Source organism: Anser anser (genome assembly GCF_964211835.1).
Source record: "Anser anser genome assembly, chromosome: Z".
Taxonomy (NCBI): domain Eukaryota; kingdom Metazoa; phylum Chordata; class Aves; order Anseriformes; family Anatidae; genus Anser; species Anser anser.
In genome coordinates, this window is record NC_139723.1 from 1,902,241 (window position 1) to 1,920,529 (window position 18,289).

General features: G+C 39.0%; 1 protein-coding gene across 13 annotated transcripts in view; it reads left to right on the forward strand.

Moving 5' to 3' along the window:
- The window catches only part of MCTP1 (multiple C2 and transmembrane domain containing 1), a 277,914-nt gene that overhangs the window by 82,150 nt on the left and 177,475 nt on the right, over window positions 1-18,289 (forward strand). For 12 of the 13 annotated variants that reach the window (XM_083816846.1, XM_083816848.1, XM_083816838.1 and 9 more), the window contains one exon: window positions 13,508-13,622. In XM_083816846.1, the coding sequence (XP_083672972.1) occupies window positions 13,508-13,622 (115 nt within the window). Of the gene's footprint in view, window positions 1-2,380; window positions 2,505-13,507; window positions 13,623-18,289 lie in introns of those variants that run through there. The other variant, XM_083816839.1, reaches the window with a different exon arrangement.

An 18,289-nucleotide genomic window follows, 5' to 3' on the forward strand; every position in this document is an offset into this window, starting at 1 on the left:
TAATGAAGAGCAGTATCAATCTAATACTATCCCTAAAATTAAGAGCAAACCTTTCTCCTTTGTGATTCTAGATTTTTCTTATAAGCAATTTTTGCTCAATTTCCCTATAAAACAAAAATGGATGAAGGGACAGCATAGGGAATGAGATTAGGGAGAGGAATGCTGCAACAAATTTTGGCAGACAGTTCATAAAATGATCACAGAATCGTAGAATGGCTTAGGTTGGAAGGGACCTTACAGATCATCCAACTCCAACCCCATGCCATAGGAAGGGATGCCACCCACCAGACCAGGTTGGCCAAAGCCCCATCCAGCCTGGTCTTGAACACCTTCAGGGATGGGGCATCCACAGCTCCTCTGGGCAAACTAATTTACCAAATTGTCTTGAGTTTCAGTGTTAAATCCTGTTCTAACAATCCTCCTCTAAGGTGTTAATGCATGTGGAGAAACTGCAGGGATGTACAGGTGGCTAGATCAAATGAAGTGTATCAGTAGTAGTGCAAAGAAAGCATCTCCTCTGGGAGTCCACTTAAATTGAGACAGCTCTAATTACTGGGAGTATCCTTTGGATTTCTAGCTAGCTGTCTGTTTGTGGAAGAAACTCAATTCATCCTCTGCTGTGTGGGCATGTGTCAGCTCTCTTGGACTGAAGAACTTCCTAGTCAGCCGTGATGGATGAGGCAGAACTGGACATACCACATCCTACATTGATGCTGCATGAGTAGGCATAGTTCCCACCGTAAGCCAGATCCTTCTCCAGCTTGAATATAGCACTTCCTTTCTCCAAGTCCCTGACATCCCTTGTCCTTAAAAAATCGTAGTTAGCAAGTAGATGATTTGGTTATTTCTTAACGCCCCAGTGCCTCCAGCTGCTCCTCATGACTTGTTCTCCAGACCCTTCACCAGCCTCATTGCCCTTCTTTGCACACCTTTGGTCTTCCATCACCTGCCTTCAGCAGAACTGCCCTGTTGGTACTTGGCTGAAAATTATATAAAACTTGAATCAACTCAGCTGGTGGGAATGCTTATCCCAATGGTAGTGACTGGCACATTTGTTTTCTGCTTAATTTTCTGATTTAGCCATCCACATCTACTTTTCCCAGTTGTAATGATGCTGGCTTTATAGGCACTTGAAGATTAATTTCTCAGTTATTCTACTGATACTCTTATTTTACTCAAAGATGCTAAGACACATTTACCTTTGGAAAATTGTTCATAGTGATTTTTGTGATAATGGCATTATTTGCATTAAGAGAATTACACATTTTTTGTTTTTTCTTGGTTGTTGTTGTTGGTTTTTTATGGCATGTATTCACAAGACAATATGAACTGTTGTCTTGTGAAAAATGACGGTTATTGTTGTTTTCCCCATTCTAGAAAAACTTTCTTAAGATAATAGTTCATATGTGCTTCCTTATTATTTATGTCAATTAGGAATAGTTTCCAGCACTTGTAAAGTTCTGCAAGTCCTTCAGCATCATTGTAAGATCAGACTAGGTTTACAAATTATTGATGAGTCAGATCTGTATCTCTTCCTGATGGAGAGGGGAAACATCTTTCTGAAGAGTCAGTTCTTGAACTGTCCCCTTAAGAAATTCAGGGGTTTCAGCTGCTAATAACTCAGATTATGTCATCCACCTCCAGATTACAAAGCTGTAGTAGGCCACGTTATCTAATTGGACAAAATTAAAGTACCTTCTGTGGCTAATGGAGGAAAATGGCTACACTGCTTCACCAGTCAGCAGACAGACTTCTCTTCAAAAGCTGCCTGAGTTTAATTTTGTTTTCCTTGGCACTCGGCTAGTTAATTATGACAGTAGGGGTTATTCTGGGTCTGGGCTTTGTCTTGTCATTCTCTGACACTTGCCAGAGACACACTGACTAATGGTGACGGGAAAGCACTTCTCCATTTTATCTGGCATTCGGTGATACCAGCTCCTAAGCAAAGATGCACGCTGCAGACGAGTTGTGCACTATGGTGGATACTGCTGCTCATGGAGGAATTATTTTTACTTAGGAGATCAGTGAGACTTTGGTGGGGTTTGTCTTTCCTTCTGTTTGCAAAAGTATTTCTCCCCGTATGATATTTGATAAATTAGTTCAAGATTCAGGTGGGTTCTTGAGAGGATTGGTACTGTCCAGTCCCAATTTGATGGGATTTCACAAACTTTGAGGACTTCTGTACAGATTACTTTCTTGCTTTTTTTCCTTTTACATCTGCCAATGGTGGAGCTAAAATGCGAACAGCATGTGAACAGCAATTTGGGTTGGACCCGATGATATCTTGAGGTCCCTTCCAACCTCTACAATTCTGTGATTCTGTGATTCTATGTCAGGTCTCTAAAAGACAGGCTTGATTTTTTTCCCATAGGTATTGACTGGACAGTGTTGGGATTTGCCATTAGAGGACAGGGCCTCGTCCTGTTCTCCAACCAAAAAGCACCACTGCTACTCTTCCTTGTAAACTGTATCCCACCCCACAGCTGGTTTCTCTCCTGGGAACTGTGAGTACTGAGTAGGATTGAGTTAATAAACAGTAGACCTGTAGTAGTACCTCTGAGCTCGTTACAACTTCTCATCTTGCCACCTGGGTATCTGACTTGGTATGTGCTGTTTCTGTCTCCTCCAGCTACTTCTCTGGGCCACCAAATGCCATCACTGGGGCCTCCATCAAGCTCTTGGAAGGTCTGAGCGGTAAATCCATGCCTAAAATTTTGAAAAAATTCACCTTAGTGAAAGTACTGCAATCTGCTATCATGGACCAGACATGCCATGTTGCAGTATCAGTCATCATTCCCAGCATAGAGTTCTGCGTTGTTGCTCATCAGTAACAAAACAACAACAACAACAACAAAAAAAACCATAGCTATGACATACTTGGCTATTGCCATTTCTATTTCAGGAACACATTTTACTTTTTTTTTTCCCCCCTATACTTACACAGTATTTAGACGAATCAAGACAAGTGGAGAATATCTTAAAGTAGCATGGAACAGCTCTCAGCTTTGCCATAGGTAGGAAAAAAACCACAATGATGTAAAAAAAAATGTTAGGCCTAGTAGTATTACAGATACTTTCTGTGTGGAAGACCAAATTTTTGTCGTGTTCAAAACTGGAAACCTTGAATTACTCCTCAGCTGGAAGTTTTCAGTCAGAGTCAGGTTCTCAGTCTCCAAGATTCTCAACCATGGATATTTGTATATCTCTTGGTTCCCTGTAGAAAATTTATTTGCCATCATTTCTTTTCATCTTGTTCTTGTATCAGAGATTATGCAGTAATGTCCCTGCTGAGTTAAGGAGCTTGTGTGAACCACAGCTGTAAGGTTGTGGGGGGAGTCTGGTAAAAATTTAAATAATGTGCATAAACATATCAGAAGTAATATCAATCTCTAATACATTTGTAGGCCGTAGTAATGAGGTCTAAAAGTTGCATGTTTCAGCGCTCGACTTCCTTCTCAGTATATTTTTTATTTCCATCTCATCTTTACCACTCTTTGTTATGCTGCTTGTACCGGATTTTGGTTTAACTTTTTCTGGGCTTATGGGTTTACCTGTTGAAAGTAGGAAGCCTTTTTGTGACCAGCACATATAAAAATTATTACAAATTATGAAAGAAAATATATTTAAAGGAACAAGGAGAGGTAGAGAATCTTCTTAAGAGATTCTGAAACTTTCAGGAATGAAAAATCTATATTATTCAGTGTGGACTTGAATTTTCAGGTTTTGGAAGCATTTAATCTAGATCAAGCCAAAGTGATCTCGATTAGAATTGCTGATAACAATTGCTGATAACAAATGTCCATCCAACTGCAGACTGGTGAATAATTTTTCTTATGCTACTATCTTGGTATTATGTGGCTCGCTTCAGTACAGTTACTTGTTTGCTTGCAGCAAGAAAATATATTTCAGGTAAGGTGTGTTAAAATATATTTCAGGTAAGGTGTGTTCTGATAGTACTGGTTTAATTGGGGAAGTTATATATTGGGAATGGATCAGTTCTTCCTGGATTATCGCTTTTCTGCTGAAAACTGAGTTATTTCTGGATGTAAGAAAATAACGTGTTTTTTTTTTTTGTGTGTGTATGTGTGTTTTATTATATAAAACTCCAGGTAACTACATGCAGTCTGGAAAGCTTCTTTTTTAGTTAACTAGGCTTTCAGGCTTACATAAATAAACATCTGAATTTTATAGGCTGTAAAGGAGAGAGAATTTAGGTAATATATTTAGAAAATATTTTCCTCCAATACCCATCGAGCTTCCATTTATAATGGATGTTGCAATGGGTAAATGTTTTTTTGTTGCATTAGTTTTCTGAAATGGTAATTTGCAATGTCAGTTTTTGTATAAATTAACACATGGGCTCAGTGCTGTGAAGGGATGCTTTGGTTGCATTCAGGTATATGCACTTTGGCATACATGTTTTGCAGGCTTAGGGCTACTTTGGTTGAATGTCTTTTGTCATTTGCTGCTGAACAGCAAAAATTGTTTAATATAGAATAAAACAAAACTGCCACCTGTTTTCTACAAAAGATACCCACATTTCTAAATCACAAAGTAGAATGTTTCCTTAAGCATTTTCTGTGACACAAATGATACTTTAAAGAGAAAGCAATAGGGAGTACCCTAGCCTTTGTTATAATCTGATAGTTAGATGTCAAATCAAAAGTGTATTGATTTATCTAGCATATGTATTTAATTTATTCCTGATTTCCTCTGTAATATTATCTGAAATGGAATTATACACAACCCATCACTGCCTTACATCTTTAGCAGTCAGCTTCTCCTGAAAAGTCACGCGCAGTGGTAAGGGAAGCTTTCGTCCTTTGAGGTTGCTGGTGTAGGGAAAGACCAGGAAAGCTGCTGGGGAAGAACCTACTCTAGACGTGCTATTTCCTGGCTTAATGAAAAACAATGAATAAGGTGTTAACAAACATGGTTCCACAGCAAACTGCTAAGTTGGAACAAATCACTTTTCTTGGAGAGGAAAACCTAAGTCTTAAACCAGCCGAATTTTCAGCAAAAAGAAGTTCTGCTAAAAACAGGAGTGCTGGGAAAAAATAAGTAATGTTAAGGTCACTGAAGTGCTATATCAGTACTTACGAACTAGATCAAACTTGTAACTCAGCAGTTGAAATACCTAATATAGTACTTCTAACCACATGTTTTCTATAACACAGTTTTGAATAAGCAGTATATTAAAAAGCTTTAAAAAGCTTTACAATTATTTATGCATTTATTTATTTATATGAATATGCGTAAATTTATCAAAGCAGTACCAGACAAAGGAAAACAGTGGTAAAATTTATTTGGACTTTCCAAAAAACCTCTTTAACAGCTCTTTACAAAGAGGTTGAGGCAATGTACTTTGAAGGGTCAAAAAAGGAGTAAGAGCTGGAAAATGCTTGAAAAGTTTTTGGTCTAAAACTCCGTGCTTGTAGTTTGTTGTATGAAGGTAAACTGTTGTGTCTGTTAGAAACATTGATAACCCCGGGAGGATTTGGCACAATTAAAGCAGTTTCTTTTCACAGAGCAGAGTCTAGATGTGAGCTTTTCATTTTTGGTATAACGAGGGAGGATAAAAGCCTTGGAGGGAGGGGAGCACAGCACATGGAGCAGGGAAACGTGATGAAAAGAGCCATGGCTGCTTTATTCAAGCACAATGTATGGTCTTGGTGGAGGAGGGCCTGTTTGTTTTTATTTTCTGCTTGCTTTACTATCTTAGTGTCTATAAGTGATCCTGCAGAAGTAAAATTTTATTGTAGATTTCAGTGAATAAATGGTAGCAAACTGAGCAAACAGAACATGAAAGCAGATGGAAGAAGGAACAACTTGATCAAATCTCTTCTGATTGCTTTGTCTATGTTTGGTTTCTCTTCTGATCGTTATGTCTATGTTTGGTTTCCTCTGCTGCCAGACAGGGCTACTGCTTCTTCTGAAACAAGTGTACTTCTGAATACCGAAACTTTCAAAATGTTAATATGCTTACATCTTTTACTATTATTTGTTCATCTATTTGTTACAATTTCAGAAGGAAATCTTGCAAGCTGTTGAAAGTAATCAGTTTTATTTTATTTGAAAGCAACTGAAAGCAAATGCTCATTTTCAGTATCAAAGAGCAACAATAGTACAGATGTCACAAAAAATACTTCAATTATTCTGCAGATATAAATGAGAGTACTGCTTCTTAATTCTTACAGGTTATTTTTAATCAACAGATTCAATAGGTCTTTCACATGTAGTCAAAAAGCTCAAGAAAGAGGAGGCCGAACATTTTGTGCACTTCTATCTCTTACTTAACCACAGTGTATTTCCTGACAATGTAAACTAGATAGTCACATGCAGAGTATACTGACATATGTAGAAGTGTGTGTGTGTGTGTGTGTGTGTATGAGATTAATGCTAAGTTAAAGTTTCTTCATTCTGCAGAAATAATCTTGAATTTATAGTTCTTCATAATCAAGACATTTCAGACTAGCACGTATCTGCTGTTGCCATTATGTGATAAAGAGCTTATATGAAAAATCTTTCACAGGTCATCGGTACATTTTATCCAATTCTAAATCTTTAAGACCACAGTTGAGGTTTTTTACGTCTGTTGTAAGTACTCATATCAAGCCAGTGGGAAACATCTGTTGTATGGCAAACTAACAAAGTAACCAGTCCCATCTGAAGCATGTATGTGGTCAATCAAAAACCATGTTATTTGCAGATATAAAATGCTACAATAATTTCTGCACGTTTCCAACTTAAAATAGAATGTTCTTTTACTTTGATATTGAAATGGATTTGCCTTTTACACCTGCCTCATTATTTAGGGAGCAGGGGAAGTAGATTGAATGAGATGAAATGGGGTGCACAACTCTTTTTCGCTCCCAAGTTCATCAGTTCTTCCTGGCTTGCCATCAGCCAAAACACTAGAATAAAAAGTGTTGCTAAGAGTGTGATGGTCACAATAACTCTAAATTAGATAGGTAAATACTCTCAGGGGTATTAAACATTTCTTATCACTTGACTTTATTATAATTGAAGCATAGCTAGTTCCCACTAATTGCATAAGGAGTTGTCAGACGCTTAGATATTAAGAATTTTCAAATCTCTTTCCTTACCTTATAAGCAGATGTTTCTAAAGCACTCTGTGTAGTTGAGCCAGAAGCTTTGGCAAAAGAAAATGATCTGAAAAAGTGAGGTTGAGCCAGGCAATAAATGGGGTGGAAAACTCTGCTTACGCAATATTCAAGACACTGCTTCAAAATTTTTGGTATTTTTTTCAAAAGCTGTGGTGATGCTTCATGCCATGCTATCAAACCTGCAGCGTTGATGTCTCTTGCATCCACCATTCAGAACACTTTGATTTAATTTTATTTATTGTATGGACTGTGAAAGGAATGCTATTTATTTCACCATCTCATCTCCTGACTAAGACCCCAGCATGTGGACAGTCAGTGCAGCCATATTGCCAGTTTCTCTTCACTGCTTTTATACAACTCCAGTTACACTGGCCTTTTCCTTTGTCTACTGCAGGAAATGTTTGCTTATGTCAAGCCATGGCTCTGGAAAATTGTAATCATTATTACTTTCCAGGTCTTGCTTGGATGTCTGTGTTTACATTTTCATGCTGATGCGTTTGTTTTATGTTGGGGGAAAAAAAAAGTGCTTTTTGCTTATCACTGTATTCTGGCAGAATATTGAAATAAAACATCAAATGAACAGAGTTGTAACCTGTTGTTTAGATGACACAGATATGTTAGATTGAAGTAATATTCATATACCTTCCTAAAATATAGTTTTGTCTATAGGAAAATGTTATATTTGGGCTGTATGAATAAAGAATTTTTATCCTTTTTGGAAGGGGAAGTGTATTACAGCTGTAGTGTTTTTTTTTTTTCTTAATATATATATTGATTAATATTTTCAGTTTTGGCACTGAACAAACAAAATCAGATTTTAAGATCTGTTCCTTTGAAGTGCTACTCAGTTTCTGCAGCAGAGAGTTCCTGAAATCTTTCATATCCCCTGAATATATGGAGTAAAGTCATGCTAATTGATAGATTTAAACTGTAGGACAGGAGCAATGCCATTAATTTCTTCGGTTTGCTTAAGTGAATAGCTTTGAAGAAGACTGTCAATATTCATGGTGATGAAAAAGGCAATGGATAATTTGCAGATGTTAGTAAACTTCAGGCTGTCAGCTTGGGTCAGGTTGCTGCATTAACCTGAAAATTTGTCTTGTGCTTTGAAAGAATATAGCACAACTAATGTTACTGATTCTTATCTCATAGCCATAAAGTGGTAGTCTGACTTCAAAAGATTTGGTCAGAAATTTGGTAATGCCATAGGGACTGTTATCAGTTTCACTGTGTTTTTCTGTTTTATAGTGTTTTTAATCAACTGTGAAAAATGATATGGTGTGTGAATGGTGGCAATTTCGGCCATCCTATTAGTTTCAAAGCATCATCATTTTTCTCACATGCTGGGGTGGAACTGCATCAGGAATGCTTCACACCATGGAAGAATTCAACTTGCCATAAAATTAGACATCTTTTCGCTTTATAAATGCTGCAGCTATGTACCCAGTATGTACCTAGCAGTGAACTATCGTAGAGCCCTCCTACAGGACCAACATTTGTTTGGCTGTAAAAAATAGTTTGTTCATCTAGTTGTTAAACTGCTGTATCTGGAAAACACTGCGAGGTGTCCATCATAGTACGGAAGACAGAGATGCAACTACTTGTCTGACTTTTTAGTTTGGTCAGTCTCAAAGGGCTTAGCAGTGAACAGTTTCATGATACAACTAAAGCCAGAGTTTCCAGCTATTCTAGAGTTGTTTTGGAGAAAACTCAATATTTTTTCTTTATTTCTCACAGAAACAAAGTGGGAGTTGCTACCATAGTAAAAAACAAACAAACAAATCTTTAATTTCTTTCTTGATAACAGACTGCTTTTGCATGAGCTTAGGTGGCAGAAACCTCTCATGGCATCAGAAGACTAATTTTTTATGCTGAGATGCACAGATTCTTCACATTAGTAGTGACCCATAACATGGCAGGGGCACAAGGGCACGTTCTTCCTCAGCTCCCCTCTCTCTCTTATGTCTCCAGAGTGGCAGATTGGCAGTAAACATCTAAACCCTGGAGCTGCTCTAACAGAGATCAAGCATCGTTTCATATTTCTATGCCAACAGCTTAGCTTCATGAATGTGCTTCATACACTGCATATTACTAACGATGTCTTTGATATTTGGTCTTAAAATACAACACCAAGTGTTTTCCATTTGAAAGTCATCAGTTCTGCTGTTTGTTGATAGCTGGTCTAATAGAGCGTCATTGTCCATGTGTGATAATATGACCCTATGATCATGGCCTTGCATGGAGTAGCCCTCTAACGGAAAAGGATTCAATTAACTTACACCTGAAAAACCAGCTAACTGGTGTTGGGCTCTCTCTTTCCTGACTTCATGCTCTTGAAATAGTCTTCTTTTAGATTTCAGATGATTTTGTATAATATGGAGATGGTTCTTAGGAAAGCAGGTCTTTAAAGGATTGCCACTTTCAGGGGTCATCACAAGTGTGGCCAGTGTGAGCTCCATGTTCTGTTCAGCTCAACTAAACATTGCATTTTCTGGGCATGTTAGGACATCTCTTGACACGTCATGAGTCAGCAGTGAGTTATAGCTGCAGATTCTTTCTTTTTAAGGGTTGACTGTTGAAAGTCTTACCACGGATGTCTCACTGAAAGTGAAAGCAGCTCATGGTGTTGCTCACATTGTTCAGTAAGACAACTGCCCGGGGGAGTTTAGTATGATATCTATTTAACAGAAGAGTCCAGCTGATGAACTGTATGGTCATCAAGACCTTTGTCCTGACCTTTTTCACATGGAGTGTTTACAAGACGATCAGTATCTTTGCCCTCTCTATCAAAATTCACTGTCTACAAGACTTTGGTGTTTGTGCAAAATCAAAACTTTCTTTTAAAGCAATCTAATTCAGATGTTATGGGAAATTGTATAGTCTGGCAATTAAGTCATAATTTAGCTAAAGAGAATATTCTAAAATAAGATGATGACAGATCACTACTAAGGATTAATTCAAATGATTTAATTGTGGCATTGCCTTCCCACAGAAGTTTTTACTTATGCAAAACAATGGTTAATTGCCTTTATGCTCTTTGTATGGAATCTCAATATTTTTCTTAAATATATAATACGAAAAGTATTTTAAGGTTCTTCTCTACATTTTAGACACTAAAAATAAACGCATGACCTTACCTTGTCAGGCTTGGTGTCATCATCCATTAATAAACAGCCTAGTGTCTCATAACAACCTCTAGTTGTGATTAAATTTTTATGGCTACAGAGAACATGTAGCCATGCTTGTTCTTGACATGATTAGGTACAATGTGGAATTTAAGAAAATTTGTTTTTGAAACAAATGGTTACGGCAATTGTAGGATTTGATGTATTTGATGTATTGATGGCAATTATAGGATCTGATGTATTTTCTCAAGTTTCTTGTCCAAGTATTTCTAACTTTAAGTTCATTACTGCAGAGTGCACAAAAGTAGTTCTTATTGTTTTACTAGTTGCCATTATAATTGTTAAATTTCGAAATTTAAATTGTTGGTCAAAAATGATTCACTGACAGTTGGATATGTTATGTCAACCTCAGTTTTTACTTACATAATTCAAATGCTGCTTGTCTGATGCAGAAATACTGCTTTGACTTCTTAATACTTAGGGGTAGTTAATATCTGTTAGTTTTATATCATTTGTGTAGCTGTTTATGGCCTGCAGACCTGTTACATTGCTTACCTAAGCATTTCTAGTCTTCTTGAGCAGCTCTCTGAATGAATAAGTGATTAAAGTTGAAAGAGAAAGCTAAGTTCCATTGCAAGAAAAAAGGTGAGAAAGGGAGAAGGAGAGGAACATGGAAATATTTATAGCATTAATTTTAATACAGAGTTTGTGTTGCCCCTAAGAAGGGAAGTGAGAGGGGGGCACCACAAGGAATAATCAGGGAGGAGACGGTGTATGTTGGCAGACATTGTGGTTCTTCTTGTATCTGCAGCCTCTTGAAGAAAGTCAAGATAGGGGAAGGAAAATCTCAGTGTTCATCACTTTCTTTGGAAGTCACGTTTTATCTTACACAGCACCCTGATGAATGTCGGTGCCTGGGCTGAGCCTGAGGAGCAGGCCAGTAAGATTTTTTTCCTTATTTCTGTCCACATTAGATACTGTGCATTGCAGAAGCGTGTTAAGGGAGGTGAAGAGCGATGGGAGTCCTCCAGCCGCTTGGGCCCAGCAGTGCTCCTGCCCCTTGGCTGCGGCCCAGCCCTATGCCCGGGGTCCTGGGGTCCCTGCCCAGGCTGGGGGACGTGGCTGCTGCTGTCCCCTCTGCAGGTTCAGCCGGTACCAGGCTGAGCACGTACACCACGGACGCACGGACCCTGACATGACCAGCCACAAAGGCTGCCCTGGTCAACAGCACTCACACGTGGGACTCTCGTGGAGATAGCCACAGGCAGGTGAGCCCCCAGCCTGCTCTCTGTCAGGTAGAGGCAGTTCACCAGTTCAGGTCTGCAGAGCTCTGCCCTTCCTGCACCCAGCCAGCCTGGAGCCCTTGGTCACACCTTACCAGCTGCAAGGTTCATCCTTCCTGCATGAATGAAGGATGAGGTGCAGGTAGCTCATTAGCCTGCCCCTTCTGAGGCCGGGGGCCTCCTTCTGGTGATGGCCTCCTGGCTTACATGTCCTCCGTCAGGTAACCCCACTGGGATAAACGTGCCTCATTCTCACCTGCTCTTATAAAGAAGTGTGACTGGCCAGGCGTGGTTCCCATCACTAGCCTCCCTTTCTTGCTATCCCTCCTGCCTTGGAAGATGGTCCTTGACCAGGTACCCGTAGGGGAGCCGACTATCTCCTACATACCCTTACAAGGCAGGGTGGAAATTCGGTTTTTGTTATTTTCAGCCTTGTAACTGCCTGCGGTCAGTAATTTTTAAGAATGAGATAGACAGTGAGAGATACCCAGAGGAGTTAATCCATTAAAAGGAAGTGGTGGATGACTTCTGCTCTAGTCCTACAAGGTCTTTTGATAGTTTCAGGCATGCTTCAGCAGTTACTTTTCAAAGACAAAAGATAAATTTTGAGAGATTTCAACATCTTCTCTCCCCAGTCAAAGCTCATCTAACCATTTTCTCTGAAGTGCAGTAGTTTTGAAGAATTTCATTTCTTTGGAACTGGTGAGCATTTTGCTATGTGGTTTGGCTAGCACTGGATGTGTTGCAACAAAGGTTAATAAATTAGGCTCAGGTGTGACTCTGGAATAACAAGAGTAAAGCATATATTAAATTTTCTTTATTTTGTGATCTTCTTCATGCTTTAAATTTACTAATACCTTAGAAAGAAAATAAGGTGGGTACTAGGAAGAGAAATAACAAAAGTTTCCTTTGCAGTGGTGTAGGACTTAGTGTACGTGTTCTCCAATGTATTTCTATTGCACTGCTGCATTTTTTTTTTTTTCCTTACAGGGGAGCTATAATCTTATAACAAAGTATTAATGGCACTAGTCTTAGAAGACTTACATCCTAGCATGAGAATATCTAATGTCGGTGCTCTGTATATAATATGTGAAGCTGCTGTATATACTGTGTATGTATAATAGAAACAGCTATTCTAGTATTAAAATTAAATGTGATGTTCAAAGCATGAACTGTATAAATCTAGCAGGAATTATAATTTCTCTCCTTTGTCATCTGAGACAGAAGTGTGGTTACTATTCATATGCTCCAGAGAGTTCCTTTGCTTCTGACTTTGTTTACTTATTTATTTTTTAATTTCTCTTGATACAATTTATACAAATAACTACTCTGAGAATCTTGTCTTTGCCCCTGAGTGCAGGCAGACCAAAAATGCATGTATTAAAAATGAAGGGATACAACTACATTTATTGTCTTTAGGATATTTTTCACCAGTCTCCTTCATAACTCTGCGTTAAAATCGCATAATTTGCAAAGCACTGTAACAGCCACCACAATTGTATCACATTTATGTTTAGTCGATGCCTAGATTACCACTGGTGAATAAATGCAGGGTTTAAGAGTACTGATAATTACTAGTTCAAACAGCACTGCAAGGTCCAGGTTCTTTTTTTCTTACTTATTCTGCTCTAGCAGACCAGGAATGAATGTGAATGTAATTAAAAATGGAGGTTAACATAATAAATACAAGTATCAAAAAATCATTTTTCAAACATTTTCTTTAATTTACAAATTTAACCATTGAAAAGTTAAAAAGTTATTTAAAAAGGAAAAGGAACAAAAAAGGCATGCTAAGGAACTGTCGTGCTGAAGACAGGCTTGGGTTCTTTGGTGTTGGACTGTTAGTTATAAGGTGAAGGAATGGGATACATTCTTGTCTTAATTCAATGGGACGCTAATACCATAGAAAAAAACACTTTACTGAAACTCTTTGTAACATTAGCTATTGTATTTTTATTTGTTTCTCCTCCAGAAAACAAGTTCAGTTGGAGCTAGTAATGCAGATTTTCCCTCTGAGGATCCCGGAATGTACCAGTTGGACATTACTTTAAGAAGAGGACAGAATTTAGCAGCAAGGGATCGTGGAGGTAAGTGCGTGCTGGTAAACACAGCCTTAATGTTGGGAAGTTTTCTGTCTGTTGGTTAAATTTAAATGAGATTATTAAAGTTTCACTTAACAATTAACGTTTGAATTTTGTGTTAGTTAAACTCTGTTTAAAACTATGTAGAAGTTCTGTGACTCAAAAGCACACAGTCAAAGGAGCAAAGGCCCACTAAACCCACACAGGAAGAGAAATAATATTTAGCTAATATTGGTTTAATTGTACTATTAGCTAATTTACCTCCATTTTGAGGAAGTTTCAAACTAAGAAAGATTTAATTTAACTATGTAGGTTATTGCTGTCTGGTTCACTAATTACTTACTTTGTTCCTTGACTGCTTAACATAAATAATGGATCTGTGTTTAAAGACAACAACTCTCTATTTGATATGTACAGGTGTTACCTGTTGGCCAATCTGCTGATCACATGTTGGAATTTTACAGTTTGCACTGAGACATGTACCACACACAATTTCTGAAGGATATTTTGACCCACAGGAACAAAGCTGGCTGTCTCAATGACTCTGCGCATGCAACTTTAACTCTTATTTAAGTTAGGTCAGCCAGTAATTCATTTCCAGACAGCTATTTAAGCCTGATAATTCTGACTAGCATATTGGACTTTTGTCAAAACATATTTCTTGTGAGAGAGAAAAAGCAATAGTAGGGCTGCAACTAAAAAAAATAGTATTATACAGAGTCTTTCTGTGTCAACTTGATGAAGTTACTTGGCTGATTTCAGGTCTCAAATGCTCTCTGGTATTTCTTTGATATTTATGTCACCAAAATTGAAATTTCCATATTCTCACTATTGCAAGAATACATTTTTTATTTATATTCTTCCTCTAGATGTATTGATAGCCTATCAAGCTTTGCCAGACATTCATTAAAAATAAAGATACTCAAATGTTTTTGTTTGATGAGCTGGAGAGACATCCATATAACTTGCTCGGTTTCTGAACGATCTGTTGTAATTCAGTCATATCTGCCATTGGTATTGTTTCTAAATGAGCAGAAATGTGATTATAAATGTGTAGGTTTGTTTGCAAGGAAAAAACTGCAGTTGCTTTTTCCATAATAGAGGAATCTAAAGTAAACAAAGGATGGGACAGCTGTCTTCTGAGGTGAAATCCCAGGTTCTGAAATGCGTAGTTTTAGCAAGGCACTGTAAGTGTGCCAGGAAGAAGAGCTTCCATTGCCATCTTGTGAACTGTAGAAAATCCTTCAGGTCGGGAGGGAGCACACCTGTAGCTCCCCACTACTTGCTTAGGCTTCAGATCTCAACTGGGCTTGGGCTTCCAAGAGTCTTTATTTCAGAAATTTAGAGGAAAATATAAAGACAGTACCTTGTTCAGGGCTCCTTTGTAAGGCCTTGCCTGACAATTCTGGTGGCCTTCTACAAAAATGGGTACAGCACTGGTGAATAGGGGAGAACAACAGAAATCACCTACCTAGACTTGTGCAAGGCATTTGACAGTGTCGTGCATGACATCCTTGTCTCTAAATTGGAGAGACAGGGATTTGATGGATGGACCACTCAGTGGGTAAGGAATTGGCTGGATGGTCGCACTCAAAGAGTTGTGGCCAACAGCTCAATGTCCAGATGGAGATCAGTGATGAGTAGTGTTCCTCAGGGGTTGGTATTGGCACTGGCATTGTTTATCATTTCTTTTCGGTGATATGGACAGTGGGATCAAGTGTGCCATCAGCAAGTTTGCTGATGACACCAAGTTGTGTGGTGTGGTCAACATGCAAGAAGAAAGGGATGCCATCCAGAGGGACCTGTACAGGCCTGAGAGATGGGCCTGTGCAAACCTCGTGGAGTTCAACAAGGCCGAGTGCAAGTCCGTGGGCCAGGTCAATCCCAAACACAAATGCAGTCTAGGTGGGGAGTGGATTGAGAGCAGCCCTGAGGAGAAGAACCTGGTGGTGGTGGTTGATGAGAACCTCACCATGAGCCAGCAATGTGTGCTTGCAGCTCAGAAAGCCACTCGTAGCCTGGGCTGCACCGACAGCACGGTGGGGAGGGGATTGTTCCCCTCTGCTCTGCTCTCGTGAGACCCCACCTGGAGCCCTATGCTCAATGCTGGGGCCTCCAGCACAAGGAGGACACAGAAGTATTAGAACAAGTCCAGAAGAGGCCACAAGGATGGTCAAAGGGGTTGGAGAACCTCTTCTGTGGAGACAGGCTGAGGGAGCTGGGATTGTTCATCCTGGAGAAGAGAAGGCCCCGGTGAGACCTCACAGCAACCTCCAAGTACCTAAAGGGGGCTACAGGAGAACTGGAGAGGGACCCTGTGTCAGGGGGTGTAGGGATAGGGTAAGGGGTAAAGGTTTCAAACTAAAAATGGGTATATTTAGATTAGATGTAATGAAGAAATTCATTACTCTGAGGGTGGTGAGGCACCAGCCCAGGCTGCCCAGAGGAGCTGTGGCTGTCCCATCCCTGGCAGTGCCCAAGGCCAGGCTGGATGGGGCTGGGGGCAGCCTGGGCTGCTGGCAGGTGTCCCTGCCCATGGCAGGGGGTGGCACTGGGTGGGCTTTAAGGTCCCTTCCAACACAAACCATTCTGTGATTCTATGATCCCAAGCTAAAATCTGTCCATTCATGACTGAATATCCTTGCTGCCATGTTCTGCATTCCTGTTTGTTTTCTCTTTCTCGTGGTGTTACTCAGACTGAGGATATTGTGAGCAACTGCAGAACTGGAATGAAGGGAACTGCACAGGTGTTAAGCAAGCACTTGGAGGATTTAGATAGCTGCTGAGTGGAAAGTGCACAGAAAGGTGTTAAATTTGGAAAGTCATTTCTCTCTAAATCCTCTCTAGAGTGTAATACTTGATATCTTTTATTCATTTTTTCAAGAATTCCTGTGGTAGCACCAACGTTATTTCACTAAGAATGGGCATGTAAAACTGAATTCTTACTAGACTTTAGTCTACGTGCAAGAGGAGATTCAGCAAGAAAAGTTCACTTAGGGTATTGAAATGCACAGGGAAAAAAAAGTGAGTCCTGTTCTGAAGTTCTTTGTTCAAATTCTTTTTGCCTCTGAGAAGGACGTTAGAGGGAAATAACTTACGTGCTTGTCACATTCGACACCTGTTTAAAGCCCCTGGTGGAGACAGAATACTGACTTCTCCCAGACCTTTGGTCTGAGCCAGTACCAGCATTTTTGTTGCATTGCCTGCATGCTGAAGCACTGCTTGTGTTAGGGGTTTTGAACCAGAAAGTGCTTATGGGACAGTCTGTGGGAGGCACTGTGTAAGGATATATATCCAAATGCTAAATGGAGCTGCTAAGACAGATGTGTTGGATATTAAAATCAGAGGTTGGGAGATTTATCACAGGAGTGTCACAGAGAAGTCATAGGCTATAAGTCTGCAGCAGCCCAGTAAGTCTTCCCTCCAAAACTTTTTCCAGATGCCCTGGAAAAGCCCTCTGCTTAAAACCTGATAATTATTTTTTTTTTTTCTGATTGCTGTGAATCTCACTCCAAAAGCATACTTGAACTACTGGTTTTAAAATTATATTTTTGTTCCTTAATTCTCGAACTGTAGTTTCACATATCTTTTTAGAAACCTGCTGCTGAACATATTGCAGTCTTGGAATTCAAAGTTGAATTCTCCTTGCATGAATGTTCTGCACACTTTGTCTTACCCAAATTTATAAAAAGACAGCATAACATTCTCAGAGGAAAGGGAAAAGATTGCAGCTGTATTTATGTGGCTAGCAATGCCAGCATTGCTCATGGCTAGTAGTTGATAAATAGCACGGTTGGTAGTCACAACAAAGGAAGAACAGAACATTCTTTCTTCATCAGAGGACCAACATCTTGCTGTTGTCTTCTCAGAGGGTTGAAAATAGGTCTTCATTATCACAAGCAATGTTTCTGTACCAGTGTGTGCAGTATGAGAGCAGGAAATGTAACTATTCTTTTTAACTCCTCAGCTTTGTAGGAAAACCTGTCTTCAATCTGATCAAGCTTTCCTTCCAAGTATCGCTAAGCTGTGGTACCATGGTGACATCTCAGCTCTGCGATGAGATGGCTTACATTTTTCTTCTGGTAAAATCCTATAGTGACCACAAGTAGTTTTTAGAATTTGCTTTATTTAAATGCTTCCCGAAGTAAACTATATAAGTAGTTAGATTTTAAAATTTAGTTTCCAATCCTTTTTCCTGTGAGGTCTGTTGAATATCCTTGGTAATTTGGTAGAATTAACAAGATAACCTTACACCCTACATCTTTATGTTGCACCTTTTTTTTTTTTTCTAGTTTTGATTTCTCATTTCCTTTTTGTCATACAAAGTATTTGTGTAATATGTGTATTTTAAGACTTTTTTGCAAGAATTAAAATTTATAGTCTAAAAAAATCTTTGATTTTTTTGCTGGTCTCTCACTTCCATATAGGTTTTATGCAACTACTTCGTATCAGTAACATGCCTTTATGTTTTTTATGCAATATTTTAAGCAAAAAAAAAACCAAACAACTGGCCAAACAAAAAACAACAACAAAAAACCCTTGTGGTTGATTCATTTTTGTTTTAAGAAGGACTTACACTGAGATGTAAACTGAAATGTTGTAGCACAACTGGTGAAAAAGTGAATTGCATTTTAGTCATTGGTATTCTACCATTCTCTTAAGTCCAAGGAACA